Source organism: Schistocerca cancellata, chromosome 4 (assembly GCF_023864275.1).
Source record: "Schistocerca cancellata isolate TAMUIC-IGC-003103 chromosome 4, iqSchCanc2.1, whole genome shotgun sequence".
Classification (NCBI taxonomy): domain Eukaryota; kingdom Metazoa; phylum Arthropoda; class Insecta; order Orthoptera; family Acrididae; genus Schistocerca; species Schistocerca cancellata.
This window is the reverse complement of record NC_064629.1, coordinates 276,878,761-276,895,761: the sequence shown is the minus strand read 5'-3', so window position 1 is coordinate 276,895,761 and position 17,001 is coordinate 276,878,761. Positions and strand designations below refer to the sequence as shown.

The following is a 17,001-nucleotide window of genomic DNA, read 5'->3' as shown; positions in this document are numbered from 1 at the left end:
ATTCATTATACTGTTGATAGTAGCTTATCCACATTCTTAGTTTCTGATTCAATATAAAACTTACTTCTGCATTACTCCTATCTGATTACCGGTTAATAAATCGATAATGGTTTGCTTAAAACACACTTTACCAAAAAAAAATTTTTAGCCCAGAAAAATGTATTTTATTCTAGGTGTGGGACATTCTGTGTACTGACCACAGTCATAAACTCTGTGCAACACTTCCTGCATCTGGACAATATTATTATTTTCTGTTTATTGGCCAACCTCACATCACCACGTCAGTTGTAGTGGGTGCTCGAAAGGTAAAGGAACAGAAGAGGGAAACAGATTCTAGATTTTCATTTGAATGATATTGTGTGTCATCATGTTGTAACCTGTCACAATTACATCATTCAAAATTTTGATGATGTGATGAGATGTTGGGGCCGTGTATTTGCTGAGAAATTTGACATGGATGCCTGACTTAAAGGGCATGCAGGTAATTCTGCACGTCAGAACAGAAAGAGTTTGATAGCCAGCCAGGTCATAACTTACTTAGTTTTACAAACAATCCATTCATTCTTAGTCAGATTATGGCTGCGCCACATATCAGTCAGCACAACATAAGTAACTTGAAATGCGTAACTTAATGCACCACCAGGGTATCACATTAGCCAGTGAGACATGCAGGGCAGCCTCATAGCCATACACTGTGCAGAGGCTGGACCTTACTAAAAAGGATCACTTAGTGATAGTGAAAGGGGCTGAGAACACTCTTGGTAGAGACAGGGCTTATTATTCTGTATAGGCAGTTGGTATGATAGGATTGCTACTCAGAATTCACGAGGACAAATACTGGTGATAAGACATTGAAAGTGCAGACCTACCTTTAGGTTGAAGTCAGATAGGAGATATCCTCATTTGAGGTAGTTAGGTCAATAAATGGGGAAAGCAGATTAGAGATGCAGTAAGCTTATTTGAACAATATATTACATGAATTACAGCTAAATTAGGTCAAATGCTAATAGAAAGGGACAGGGAAAAATCACTTTATTTTATGGCTAAATGCTGTGCTACTTTTTTTCCAAATTTTGTGCTGTTTTTGCCATATTTGGTGCTATTTTTTTTCCCAAATCTTGGTGCAATTTTTTTTTTACCAGTTTTGCTGGCTTTTTGCCAACTTGGGTTTTTTGGCAATTTCAGTGTTCTCCAATTTTGGTGTGATTTGTGACAACACATCATAGTTACAAGGATATGATCTGTCATTTTAAGCTTATACACGAACCGTGCCTTGAGGAAAAAAGAAGTCAAAATTCAATTTCAACATTCCATAACTACAATTTACGAATATTGCTAAACTGCCATCCTCAGATGTACAGGATGATTATAATTAAAGTTAAACTTTCAGACTGCTGTAGAAATATCACCACTGGTCGGAATGACGTCACATTGCAATGGAGTATTGAATAACAGGAGAAAAATAAATAGTTACAAAATGCCGCAATAGATGGTGCTGTACGCATCATAATTTAATAGTGGTCGACTACAAATGATGAATGAATCGTACAGCAATGCCTAAGGTGTACATTTGACATTAAACAAATTGTACTACTCATTGTGCATGGGTGTACAGGTGTGATATTGTTAGTTACGTAAGCCCATCCACCATGGCAAGGTCATATCGTATCGGATGGGAAAAATGGCTTTTTAATTGTCCTGAAGGAAAAAACCGCATAAAAAGCACCAATCAAACTCGGAACAGATTATTTCCATGTGACTGGCGCAAAACATGTTCAATATGCTGTCCACCGTTTTCTGCAACAAGTTGAAATTGAAAAACAGCACGTTCTACAACTGATCAAAGCATTTCGGCAATGCATGTCTTCAATACAGCTAAGTTTTAAGTTGGAACACTGAACACAATGTCTTTCAGATAGCCCCACAGCCAGAAGTCAAACGGATTAAGACCAGGTGAGCAGGATGGCCAGGCTGTAGGGAAATGGCAGCTGATAATTCTAGCATTTCCGAAATAGTGTTTCAGCAGCTGCTTAACTAGATTTGCAATGTGCGGAGGTGTGCCGTCTTGCATAAAACTGATCCATCCACATATCCACGCTGTTGGAGAGCTGAAATGATGTGGTTGTACCAAACACACTCATAGTGCTTACCAGTGACGGTACAGGTAACAGGACCAGAAGCACTTGTCTCTTCAAAAAAACTATGGCCCTATGATAAATGGTTCCGTAAAACCACACCACACAGTGACCTTTTCAGGATGAAGTGATACTTGTTGATTTGCGTGTGGATTTTCCATTGGCCATATTCACCAATTCTGTGTATTGACATATCCTGTCAGATGGAAGTGGGCTTCGTCTGTCCACAAAATCTTCTATGGCCAATCATTGTCCACTTCCATGAGAGCAAGAAATTCTGAAGCAAAGGTCTCTCGTGCTGGCAGGTCAACAGGAAGCAATTTGTGCGCATGGGTAATTGTCAATGGATAGCGAAGAAGGATGTTTCGTAGGATTTTATGCACCGTGTGCACAGGTATGTCCAATGTTCAGGCAATTCTTCGTGCACTACACGTTTACACACCACCACTTGTCTCCTCCTGCATTGCTGTGGCCACTGCTTCCTGTTGAATCAATTCGTTCTCCTCCCTTCCTCCCAGATTGCACACCAAAAGAACCAGTATTTTCGAATTTCCAAATCATTTTTGGCAGACCGACGGCAGTCATTGAACCAGTTCCTTTTTTTCAAACCGTTCAGTGTCTGGAACTTCAGCAGAGCGATGTGTGCACATTCATCATTCTTGTAATACCGCTTTACAAGCAGAACGTGATCCTGCATTGAGACAGTCATGGCGAACATTACAGACGCGAAAGGAGGGAAAGCAATGTGTCCAGCATGTTTATGCCAACTTCAGTGGGTTGTGGGTATGACAGGTGTTTTCATTTATGTATTCTGGCACATACAGCACCATCTATTGATCATTTTTCACACTGTTTTTCTTCTTCTGCCATATGCGTTCCCTCTTCTCCGATAATATTCTGTTGCAATTTAATATCATTCTGACCAGTGGTGTTATTTCTACAGCATTTTGAAAGTTTAACTTTAATTATAACCATCCTGTATATTATTTTTTTATACAGGAAAATGACAAATTTCATGACATGTCATAAAAATCACTGATTTAGCGACACTTTGTAAAAAAACTGCCAATCTTGGGCTATTTTTATGCCATCATGAAAGTTTCCTGTCCCTACTAATAGGTCTTGACATTGGCATTATTTATGTGTCAGAGCATCATTTATGTAGCAAAGAAATACAAAATCTCACTTTGGACGGGCACATCTTACCTGTAATCTGTGCTAGGAGTTCATTGCAGAAGGGAGAAGTGGCTATTTATGCCCATGTAATATTGCATTCAAAAGAATTGACAAAGCAGAACATTACAAAAATCATCAGGGGTAAAACTGACTGTCGTGGACCGGTGAGGCTTCCGCTTTTATAAGCAGTGGACGACTTCTCATGGGCTGGATGACGTCACGGAGAAAACAGCGCATACCGAGGTGGCGGCCTCTGTATCCATAGATTTTGTTTGCGTGCTTTATCCAGCGTTGCTTGCAGCACCATCCATCGCAACAAGTGGAGAACTGCGAGGAATGTAAGAAGTCTCCCTCTGCGCTCTTTCTTTATCAGTTGCACGCTGAGCCCATAACCCGAGTCTCTGTTGAAATTATTTTCACACAGTCTAATTTCAACTGCTTCCCTGATGACAGAGTCCCAATAGTTTGAAGCGTGAGCAAGTAGTCTTGTTTCATCGAATAAAATCTTTTGTTTATTTAACAAACTGTGCTCAGCCACCGCTGATTTTTATCGGCAACAGTTCTTATAGACTGGCCCACATAATTCTTCCCACACTAGCAAGGAACGCTGTAAATTCCCGGTACTCTCAGGCCAAGATTATCTTTCACGTGTTGCAGCATTTCCTTAATCTTTAGGTGCACAAATTTATCAGCCTGTTTTGCTGTAGTCTTACTTAAATTAGCTCGCTGATGTGCAGCCAAGGTCGTGTTTATCCATTTCCAGTCCCAAGGTGACAAAACTGCCGACAAAAACAGATGGCAACTATATAAGGATGCCACCATCTCGGTTCTCAGTAAGGGACTAAACGTACCGTACCATATTCTTAAACGGGATCCCACAGCAGCACTTAGTAGGAAGACAGGGGAGCTACTGAAGAACTCTGGCTTCCCAGAAGAACTAGTCGAGAATCTACGACCAAGAGCACCAAGACCACCCAGGTTATATGGTCTACCCAAAGTCCATAAGGATGGGGTTCCGTTGAGACCTATTTTTAGTGCTATTGGGTTTCCTACATATCGGTTGGCAAAATACTTAACCAAATAATTAGCACCTGTAGTCGGCCACTGTAGCCATCATATTAATAACTCAAAAATGTTTTTTGACATTATAAAGCAGATGAGGATAGGTCCGAATGACATCATGATCAGCCTAGATGTGGTCTCTTTGTTTACAAAGGTTCCAGTGGAAGTTACATTAAAACTGTTGGCTGCTCATTTCTCTCCTGAAATACTGAAATTATTTCGACACACTTTGACAACCACCTATTTTTATTTTTTTTTATTTTTTTTTTTATGGTGGAAAATATTATGAAATGACTGACGGAACAGCCATGGGTTCGCCACTGTCACCAGCCATAGCTAACTTCTTCATGGATGATTTCGAAGAACGAGCATTGAACAGTGCTCCCTTACGTCCGTCCTGCTACTTCAGGTATGTTGATGATACATTTATAATCTGGCCACACGGCAATGAGGCACTGCAGCAGTTTGTTGATCATTTGAATGGTATACATCAGAACATAAGATTTACAGTGGAGGTGGAGAAGGATTGCAAGTTACCCTTCTTAGATGTGCTGGTGGAGCGGAAATCAGATGGAAGTCTCGGACATTGTGTGTACAGAAAACAGACGCATACAGATTTATATCTAAACGCGCGTAGTTTTCACCACCCAGCTCAGAAGATAGCTATGCTTGAATACCTTGGTACACAGAGCAAGGACTATTTCGGACAAGGATCATCTCAGCTCCGAGATTAACCATCTGACGATGGTATTCATAAAAAATGGATATTCCGATCGTGATATCAGATCTACTCTGGCGAAGAAACCAAGGAAGGATGCTGTTTGAACAGATCAAGAGGACCAACACATCGCGCAGCTACCATTCTGTGGTGCAATGACCAGCAAGATTGGCAGAGTCCTGAGCCAGCAGGGACTCAGATCAGTCTTTCAGCCACCCAGGAAGATTAAGGAAATGCTGCGACCCGTGAAAGATAATCTTGGGCTGAGAGTACCGGGAATTTACAGCATTCCTTGCGAGTGTGGGAAAAATTATGTGGGCCAGTCTATAAGAACTGTTGCTGATTGCTGTGTGGAACATCAGTGTCACGTGAAATACAGGTACATAGAAAAATCAGCGGTGGCTGAGCACAGTTTGTTAAATAAACATAAGATTTTATTTGATGAAACAAGACTACTTGCTCGTGCTTCAAACTATTGGGACTCTGTCATCAGGGAAGCAGTTGAAATTAAGACTGTGTGAAAATAATTTCAACAGAGACTCCGGTTATGCACTCAGCAATGCATGGAAGCGCACAATTGATAAAGAAAGAGCGCAGAGGGAGACTTCTTCCATTCCTCGCAGTTCTCCGCTTGTTGCGATGGATGGCGCTGCAAGCAACGCTGGATAAAGCGCGCAAACAAAATCTATGGATATAGAGGCCGCCACCTCGGTACGTGCTGTTTTCTCCGTGACATCATCCAGCCAATGAGAAGTCGTCCACTGCTTATAAAAGCGGAAGCCTCACCGGTCCACGACAGTCAGTTTTACCCCTGATGAAGATAATGGAGGTAGTCATCGAAAGCTTGGGATTTTATCCAAATTTGACATGGCAAGTAAACCGAGAACTTTTTATGCAAGGACTCAGTCACGAAAGACTTCGTAGTCACATTACAAAAATCAAATTTTTGAATTTTCAAGGGAAAAACTTCTCATTGTAGCCCTCTACACATACGCCAATTCAGACTACATGAGTTTGCTCTCCAGACTTGATATCATGCTAGGCTCAGTTCTTAAGAAAGACGTAATTTTTATTTTTATTTATTTATTTTTTCTTTTTATTTTTTTTATTTTTATTTTTTTTTCAGTATTAACTTTTGAAATGTTTTGCCGTAGAAAAGAAATTGCTTGAATCTTGTAGTCTGGTACACATAATGTAATTTCCAATTAGTGTTGAGGACAACAGCAGCAAGACCATAGACAGTATTTTCATAGATTGTTTGCTAGTTTGATTGGCACTATGTGAGAAAAATTTGTAATGACATGTAAAATCATGATGCGCTGATTGTAATACTAAAAGGAATTGAGGCAGAGTTATAACCTAAAGTAGTGAACAAAGAATTCAGAGTATAATTCCACTTGCAAAACAGACATTTAAAGGCAACCTTGAAGGATGTACTTGACAAGAAGGCTACAGTACAGACAACTTGAACAACAAATACAGTGCATTTCTTCAAACCTTTTTATCACTTTCTGTGCTAATTATTTTCTGTCAAACATTGCAGGCAGATACACAATACTAATAAGCAACCAATTTGTGGAATTAATGGCAATAGAATGTCATGTATGAGGAAACAGTAGCTGTGTCATAATATGAAGGACAATCCGAGCCTAATTACAGGCAATACTAAAAAGTGTTGAATGTCATCAGATAGGCTAAAACAGTGCTTTACATCAAGAGAATAAAAAGTTCTCAGGACAATTTAAAAGTATATGGTCAGTTGTGAAATAGGTATCAGGGCAGAGTGGGAGTACCCAGCATATTACATACGTATTACGTGTGTCAAACATCACAATACATAAATAATATTTGCACTTGTCAGTGAGAATAAATTCTTGAAATGTATTTCGCTAAGCATGAAAAAAAAAAAAAAAAAAAAAATACTTAACTGGTGCAGCATTTCATTATTTAAACCAGAAACATTTGAACAACACAAAGGTGGCAACTGGAGCTACAAGTGGCCAAACAACAAAACATGCAAAATGTGTTTTCAAGCTATCATTAAGACAGCAACAATCATGAGGTTGCGCATGCGCAGTAGAGACTGAAAAAATGTTGTGACAGGTCATTATTCGAATGAACCTAGTTACTCACATCAGCCACCATGCCAAGTAGAGGTCAGCAGCAGAAATAGAGCACATATTATACTCACTTTTACTGATTCAGACCTTTTGAGTAGTCTGTCCTGGTTTCAAAAAACTTAACTGCATAACATTTGTAAATACTGCTGAAAGACCAGTGCCAGGTCCGCATCAGGATATGTCAGTTATGTCAGCTTTTTCTCCATGAACATTGTTTCAGAAAGAGTAAGTAATTGGAAAATTATAGTTATTGTAACATAAAATTGGCATGGAATTATCAATGTGAACATAGGAAATTTGTCATAAATGGTGGAAAAATGTTAATTCCGGGAACATAAAAGCGCGGTTATACAATATTTTAGAATATTTATTCATTAATGATAGACTGTCAAATCTTGTTTCAGTAATGGTAAATGTCTAATTACAGGTTAACTTCACCTATCAGTTTCTTCGGAAAAAGTTTTTTATTTTTTCCCAGTTCATGTATGATGAACACATAAAGTCACGCCTCATAAAAGACATACGATATTTTCGTGAAAACAAGAACCAGCTGGAATCAAAGTACCCATTTGACAGAGCAGAAAAATTCAATAGGGGAATTCGGAAACTGGGACTGACAGCTGATGGACAGAGTTATTTAGACAAGTTCCGTACACTTATTAGCCATATTGGTAAGTATGTTTTTTTTTTCATTTAATTAGGAAAATATTAAATATTGCATGCTTTGTATTTGCACCAATCTCATATTGAACATTTATATAAAGTGGAGGACAAAACCTATCATAGCAGGTAGGGGATCGCCAAATCAAGCAAAATTTTCCAGATAACAATAGATTGGAAATCGGAGCTGCAGTCATAAAATGACTATCAGCAACAAGTCCACTACATTATGTACATTCAAATTTATTTGCTCCAACTATTACCTATTATGCTAAAGAGCAAAGTTACTTACTAATGAAATTAGCCAAAGATAATGGCTTCAGCTCAATAATTAAAGCTAGACAAACTTTAAATTCTCATCCATGGTTGTTACATTTGATGTGAATTTTCTGTAGTGTTTACTGGGTAGAGCTTCACTATTGCATAATCTACATTAAAAGTACTGTAAGGCCATAAATTAGTTAAGATAGTAAGCTGTAAGGCAGAAACTGCGCTGCAGTAAGATATTTGGCATGTGGTGCTATAAGGTGCGGTGGTGTTAATAGAAAAATTGAAAAGTGATTTGTTTTAATTTTTGGTGATGTACAGAGATCGTAAATGAAAGTTTATTTTAACAAGTACAGTAGATCAGTATGTTGGAACTAAGACAGTGTGAAAAAGAAAACTGTAATAACTTTTTAACTCTCTTTTTTCTCAAATCAGATGCTTAAAACAAACGTTTGAAATCCCACACATGCTACAAATTATTGTCGAGTCCTCAAAAATTCTTGTGACCAGCATTTAATAGACGGGGTCTTTCATAAAACCCCATACAAAAAGTACAGTGGTGTTGAATAAGACTGTCAGGGAGACCATTGTCGAAGACCACTGCATCGAATCAACCTACACCCAAACACTTTATTCAAACATCACTTGCCCACCAGAATGGAATAGAGGATATCACCATTCTGTTTGAACAGCCTTTGATGTACATGGAGAGGAATTCTTTTGATAAATATGAGCGATTCCACTTCTAAATATTGTTAATAATTGTGTCCATTTTATCAAGGATATAGAATAAAAGCTCTATTCAAGATGTCGCAGATAATTCCTGACCAGACATTCAACAAAACTCTTTTAGTGACATTGTTTTCAATTTTAATGGCGATTTTCAAGTACCCTCCAGTGACAGTTGTGGTCATTAAGTACTGCTTCTCTAGTAAAAATTCCATCATCCGTGAACAGAACGAAGTAGAGAAAATTCTTGTTATTTAGATGCTGATGCTGCCTTAACACCCAGGCACAGAAACTTGTTCACCTTCAATAATCTTGTATTTTCAAAGCTTGAATCATTTGTCCATGGTAAGAATGTAAATATTTTCCTTGTTGTAAAATGTAAACTTTCACGGCCCGAATTGTCACAGTTAATAAAATATTCTGGGCTAGTATGCTGTGGTCTAATGGATTTCACTTTAAAACCCAATGTTTCGTCCCCATCTGTGGAGGACATTTTCAAGGGATTCACACCCTGGCTTGCTACTGACTACAGCAAAATTTTGTGGGGTGTGAATCATCAGGTTTTAAAGTGAAATCCATTCAACCACAGCATAATAGCCAGGAATATTTTATTAATTGTGAAATCATTTTCCTTTGTAACATTCCAAGTAAACTGATAGGTGACATGTTGTTCACAAGTTGTTGCTAAGATGGTGATTGAAGGCGTTGTATTTAAATGCTGAAGTGCCTCTTCAACATATTCCAGAGTCCTCACTGTTCTTAGCCATCCTGTACATGCCTGTTTCGCTGCAAACATGCCTGTTTTTTTCAAGTGACAATCCCCAAAGGTGTTGACTGCTGATGGCCTACTGTTTGCAAAATGTTCAACATATTGTTTTCTCGTACCCACAGTGTTGCATTTCACTGCCCTGTAAGCAGTGTGAATTTAGACTTCCTCATTGTTTGTGTACCTGATCATCGTGACTCCAGTGTGCTACAGTATAAGACAACAAATGCAATAGAGCACAAAAACCAAAACATAACACAGCATCAGCTTTATCGGACAAAACCACACTACTAGACACACCCAAATGTGTTAATTTACCAGCCAAACTTCCATGTGCTCATTGGTGATTAACTGTCATTTTATGTCTGCATCTCCACATTGGTGTATTTCTGACCTATGGATATCAGGAAGAGTTTGCTCAGTTTGGCAATCCCTACCCTGCTCTGACCTAATCATCAGGTTTTTATATCAAATTTTGTTAAAGAAACGTGAAAATTTAGACACATAAGTGTGCCAAGTATGTGTCAATCACTCAATGCACTTTTTTATTTATTGATGTAGGTCATTTCTTAATCGTGAGAGTGACTTTGTCCTTTTATAAAGTCCTAGGAAACGGCAACCAGTAATATTCTTACTGTTCCCTGTTGTTTTAAATGTTTTGTATCCACTCTCCCCATATTGTGTTAGTAGTAAGTAGAAAGCTAACAATAGTGGCCTCACACCCAGTCAAACCAAAGAGTTCAGTCAAAATAAGTCTGTTATATATTGGACTTAGAATATAGCATGTCCCAAATATAAATGACAGATATAGTGCACCAAACATCAGTCTTAAAACCAAGCACCAACAGCTCAACATAGTGAGGAGGATTTTATGGTGTGTAATAGTGCTTGTTCTTAGAGTTCATATGACCGTTATACTGTATTTATTTGATTATGAGCTGAGGTTTCTTTCCAAATTAGTCATTCAAAAAACACCGGGTTATTTCTTACATTCAGAGATTAAACTATTGCTGCTGAGGTTAACATTTTTACATTGTTAAATAGAGTATATGGGGATAGTCTTTCACTTGCAGATGAAGCTCTGGATATTGAGGTCATGTGCAGACTTATTTTGAAGAATTCGGAAAAGCAGCACTGGGGAAGCTATACTCACTTTTGAACAGGTTCAACATCTCCTGATACACCAAAGCGCACGACACAGTATCGACATTGCTCGAGCAGTCACATGAAATTTGACTTGCGCAGCACTAGTGCTAGGGATATGTGAGAAACTATGAACTAGCCACCACAACAATCTGTTGCTCTACTTAAAATTTGTGACAGTATTGTGAAACACAGGAGGAAATAGCTCTACATTCTAGCATCTTACAAACTGTTGTATTTGAACAGGTTTGCAATAAAAGTTCTCATACATGTATGGATACCATGTACAAACATTAATTCTGCTGTGATTCTGTCCCGGCGTATTGGGTTAATCAAGAGTAAATCTAGCAAACGTATAGTTGTGACGACCATGGCGGACAGAGCCATCACACCGACGTCATCTCAGACGCTGTTGCAATCTGTTCCACCGCGCGACCGTGGTGCGGACAGTGGAGGGAGCGTGCCACGGGCGGAGGGTATTTAAATTCGCCGCCGCCGCGACCGAACCCAGTTCCCTCTGAGCAGCCATAGCATACGGATCTCCGTGCTGGCACGTTCACAGGAGCTCAGTCCGTCAGTTCACCTGATGATGGCAAAATGTATGATTGCCGAAATATTGTGGCCGTTGGACACTGTAGACCGGTAGTACACCCGTGGATATTTTGATTAACTCTGCTTTTTAAATAAGGAGAACATTCAAAAGCAGAAATGTTGTCCTTCAGAAAACTTTACTTGATTCTGAAGCCATAGCAATATTTTATTTGATTGTGAGAGATTGCAGTGATTTACTAATTAGATTGCAAATCAGAAATTCAGTTGCTGCTCACATATGAGAATACTTGGTAAAAGTGTTACCAGCTTTGCAGCAAGATGGTTACATTCAGGTGAAACAGGAAGGAAAATTAATCCAGAATGAAATGTCTGACAAATGAAATCATTCATATTGAACTGACTGTAATTGTTGTGAGAATAAATTACAGTGCAAGAGCCAAGTTGAAGATAGTACCAATAGATGTCAGTAGATCCTGGGCCGAGTGAAAGTAAGAGAATTGGACTGAATCCTGATTGCTCTCTTTTATTTCTGTATTAGTTGCTGTTGTTACATATGACTTGCATCCTAGAAGATATTAAAGTCTGTTTTTCACAGTTGCTCAAGCACAGCACTATGGAAAGTTTTGAAGGGGAACACTGATATCAGTTTGGCTGAGAACTAGAGAGTTGTGAGGAGGGGAGCCATGAGCAGGCAGAAAATTACCTCTTGTTGCCAACCATGTTTACTCGGGCTTTTTAGGAACATCATCCATTTGTAGTTAGAATTGAATTGACATTAAAATTGGACAAATACTCAACAGTAGTAGTCATTTCTGCAGGAGACAGTAAAAATGTAAATAGGGGCAAGTGACGTACTTATGTGTTTCATGGTACAGTGTTGTCGACGGTGACCGTGAGACATGATGGGAATGAACCGGGGTGTCTCAGCTTCTGGTTCTATACAGCCAATGAGAGAGCAGTGGGTAGATGATATGTTTGGAAGAGACATTGAAACTTTTTCAGGTCAGTATAGAAGTGAAGTCGAATATGTACGTAGATAGAAACAGCTGTGTTAGGTCCCACAGTAACCATGACCTCAGAAATTGCAGCATTTTGTAAGAAACAGCCAAATATTTGTGACAATGAAGGTATAAATTTCTCAGCTGTGCCATTAGGATTATTATTATTATTATTATTATTATTATTATTATTATTATTATTAAAAGTAGTGGCACCACAGATGACAGGGTTAGTAAGCCAAAGTGTAGAAAAGAAAGCAGTCTGCAAATTAATGTAAATGATTTCTTTCCATTTAATTTGTGTCTCCTTGTTTTATCAAAATGTAGACAACCAGTAAATGGCATAATTTTAGAATAAGTTAACGTTATAACTTTTTAGGCTGAATACTTTGTCAGTAAAACAGTTTGTAATTTTGATTAGTCAGAATATTTTGAAAATAAATTTTTCTCAAGCTTCTTGAAAAAAGGATGTGGTCTTATAATCAGGGTCATTTTATACACGTGTAAATATGATAATTGCCCTTCTTTTGAGAGCTCACATACCCAGACCAGCTGAGCCAGGACACATCCTAAGAAATGAAACAGTAAAGATACAAATGTCCAACACCACTTCTTTCAAAAACCACTGGCCGAATGGAGCACACACAGGTTTATTTGGAAGCTTCAACTCTTGCACAACAGCAACTGCAGCTCCTTTTTTATAATGTTCTAGCACAAAAAATCTTAATTCCCACCTACATAACTAAAAAGTGCTGTCATTTTTTCAGGTTCTGCTGCAAGCTTTCTTTCACTTGAGCAACGTTTTCTGATTTTTAAACTCGTTTGGGATGCTTTTCTAATTATATTTTGTGCTATTTATATTACATTGTCATGGAAAAACTTTAAACACTTTTTGGTCGTCTTATATTTTGGTCACCCTTTAGTGTAATGTGCATATGAAAGAAAACACTTATTGTCTGCAGGAGATAAACCTAACAGTATGAATCTTTCACTCTGCAGCAGTTTGCAGTTTTGTGAAATTTTCTGACGGATAAAACTAAGTGCCATACCAGTATTTGATGTTGGGCCCTAACCTTTTTTGGGCAATGCTCTTACTGGCAGACTATCCAAACGTGACTCATGAATGGTCTTCACAGCTTCAGTTCTGCCATGAGCCGCCACTGCTACAATAATAAACAAACACACACACACACACACACACACACACACACACACACACACACGCACGTTTGTTTATGAAGCTATGTTACCTGTGGTTTTGAGGGGGTGTGGGGCTAGGATTGTAAACAAATCAAAAGATACTGGAAGATCGTAGTTTAATATTCTGTGGTTGATGACATCAGTAGAGAGCTAGAGAGCGAGCACAAGCTCAAACTGGGGTACCTTCGGGCAGAATGTCGTCATGATTTTTTTCACTTGCTCTGCCTTTTTCCCCTCCGCATTATCACCCCCATCCCAATAGTAAGTTGCTGGTTCTTACCTTTCTGTATAATAACGTGTACAATGTTGGACTGAAATCAGTTCCTAAAGTTTAGGAGCAGCTTCTTGCCCATAGCTTTACCCACATACACTCTTTTAACATACACTGGTGTCCAAAATTAAAGCAACAAACTGTTATTTCCCCATCGCTTGTCTAATTCACAATATAGTAATACAGACCATCAACACATGTTGTTAAGATTGTGTTCTGCACAGATGATGGCATTCCAGTCAGTTGGCAACCCCATCAGCAATGACGTCAGGGCACCCACAATTGCTGTGTACACAGTCACAGACTGTGCAGTATAGCACAGAGAAGACACTGTGCTGTGGAGGGCCATAGGAAGAATGGAAGCAGGAGAGTCACAAACTGTTGTGGCCCAATGACTTAATGTGAATCATTATGTTGTTTCTCAAATGAGGCGACAGTTTATACAGACACAAACTGTATTACGGAGACCAGGACAGGGTCAACCACATGTGACATCAGAAAGAGTGAACTGGGCTGTAAGGGCACGGTGGTGCCGCCTTAGTACTGCACTGTGACTGGCATCTGGTCTCACAGCATTCCCTGAATATTTTGTGTCAAGGCAAACTGTGTACAGAAGGCTTCAGCAGAGTGGCCTTTATTGTTGGAGACCTGCTTTCTGTTTACGTCTGACATGTCTTCACAGAAGGAAACGTCTAGGGTGGAGCCGTCAACATGCCACCTGGACAGTCGAATGGTGGGACAATGTTCTTTTCACAGTGGAATCCCAATTTGGTCTTGAGAGTGATTCTCAATGGATTCGCATCTGGAGGGCACATGGAACATGATTTTGGGACCCAAACATCGTGGAAAGAGACCGATATAGAGGTGGATCCCAAATGGTGTGGGCAGGGATTATGTCGACCACTCGAACACCTCTTTATGAAATTGTATGAGTGAATAAGCAAGATTTAATTGCTGTCAGGTACCATGAGGGAATCTTGGGATGTCATGCAGGTTGTTGTGAGGTGCTGTGGGCTCAGACTTGTTATTGATTGAAGATACTGCTCGACCTCATAGAGTGCGGGTGTTGGATGTTTTTTTGAAAACGGAAGATATTGCACACATTGAGTGGCCTGGTTGTTCTCCCAATATGAATTCCATATAGCATGTGTGGGATGCATTAGGGAGATGGGTTGCATCATGTCAGCATCCACCAGCCACTCTCCAAGACTTGCAAGCAGCTCTGCAGGAAGAATGGATGTTATTGCCTCAACATAAGATTGATGACACCAATTGCAGCATGTCCCATCATTGTGAGGCCTGTATTGGTGCCAGAGGTGGTAACACCCTATACTGAGCACATTAACCAGTTGTCAGAATGTGTGTGCAAATCCATTAAGTTGAAAAAAACGAAGAACATTGTTGTCTACCTTTATGCATGTTGCAGTTGATTACATTCTGTATTCTTTACATTGTTTCTACTTTACTATCACCTGCTTATACTGTTTTGTGGCAAAATAAACATAACCCTGCAAAATTTCCGTTTGATGTTTTAATTTTGGACGCCAGTCTATATGTAACGTACTATATAACCATCCCACTTTGCACGTGAAGCATTAAGTTTCAATTGTCGAACAACTTGTTTATGATATGTAGTGAGGAGTGAGATAAGGCATGACTCTCTCAATCTGAGTTATGGTGTGCCTCACTTTTGGAAGGAATTTCCAATGAGCAAATTAAGACTTCATGTTATCGAGCCATAGCAAGTCTCAGTTTACAATCTTCATTGGATTCTGGAGAACGCATACTCCTCAGTCTTTTAGCCATTTTGGTATATTCAGAAAGACCTGACCATTTTCCAGGTATTTTTATTCATAAACAAAACTAAATCAAAATGTAATTAGTATGCACCAGAATCAAAAAACCAACTTGATAAATTCGTTTTTCCTAGCAAAAATATAAATAAGATCTATCAGAAGAGGCAAAGCAATGTCATTAAGTTTTTAATACATGAAGCATACTCAGTAAATCCATATATCCCAGCCAAGTAAATTCAGTGGTATTGTATTCATAAGGATAAGACTGCGGTGCATAATTCAGTATCTAATATAAACTTCCAAAACTACATCTATCACAGAGTTAAAAAAACCTAGCAGTGCTGTCTGTGGCCGGCCAGTGTGGCCGAGCGGTCTTGGCTCTTCAGTCTGGAACCGCGCGACCGCTACAGTCACAGGTTCGAATCCTGCCTCAGGCATGGATGTTTGTGATGTCCTTAGGCTAGTTAGGTTTAAGTAGTTGTAAGTTCTAGGGGACTGATGACCTTAGATGTTAAGTCCCATAGTGCTCAGAGCCATTTTTACTGTCTGTTGGTTCTTTAGTGTACTACGAAACTACTAACAGCGCCACATTTATTGTTTCTTTAAAGTACTACGATGTAAGTATTTAACATCCAAGCTACTAAGCTGAGCACACTATTTTAGAGAAAACATTAAATTGTGCAATCTGTCTTTATTTTGTGTGTTTGAATTTTGATAAAATAATGCCTATACATTTCCCCAAGCTGTACTCAAGTTACATTTGAAGACACCTTGAAAATTCAGCAGCTGGTTTTGAGATTAGCGTGTTCAGACAGACGTGATGGTTTTACAGTTTTATTACTAGTATAAATTTTCCATTTGTTATGCGTATGGTGTTAATTTTTTCATGTGAACATTTGTGGGTATGTTTTCATTTTCTTGTATTTTCCATCCTTCCCTAGATAACCTGTTGCAGTTTCTTTGATTTGGTTTTGATACTTTTATTCTGTAAGTTGGTGAATAACAGAACAGCATAGATCTTTGGTTAAGCAGTGGAGATCACAATTGTTTGGCATTCCCAGTCACAGTATTTACTTCTTCCCCCCCCCCCCCCCCCCCCAAAAAAAAAAAAAAAATTCTCCAGCTTCCAACTTTTTATTGACTTCCATTGTAGCTCAGTAAATCAGCAAATATTTTTTGGGATCTCCGGCTTATACCTGGTGCAATGTGTCCCAGTCTTAGGAATTTCTCAACATGATTCCAAAGCTCCAAATTCTACTCCGTTTCTTTTATTTCTGTAATAGTTCCCCTTGTGTTTTAAAGCAGAAGACAAGCTAGAGGAAATTTCAATAGTTAAATACTAAATAATAATAATAATGATTATTGTTAATGTTATTGTTATTATTATTATTATTATTATTGTTATTGT

At 38.8% G+C, this 17,001-nt stretch overlaps 1 protein-coding gene across 2 annotated transcripts in view; it reads left to right on the top strand.

Moving 5' to 3' along the window:
* Positions 1 to 17,001, top strand: part of LOC126183498 (WASH complex subunit 4) — a 179,968-nt gene that overhangs the window by 126,758 nt on the left and 36,209 nt on the right. For both annotated transcript variants that reach the window (XM_049925535.1, XM_049925536.1), the window contains exon 15: positions 7,639 to 7,882. In XM_049925535.1, coding sequence (XP_049781492.1) covers positions 7,639 to 7,882 — 244 coding nt within the window. The remainder of the gene's footprint in view (positions 1 to 7,638; positions 7,883 to 17,001) is intronic.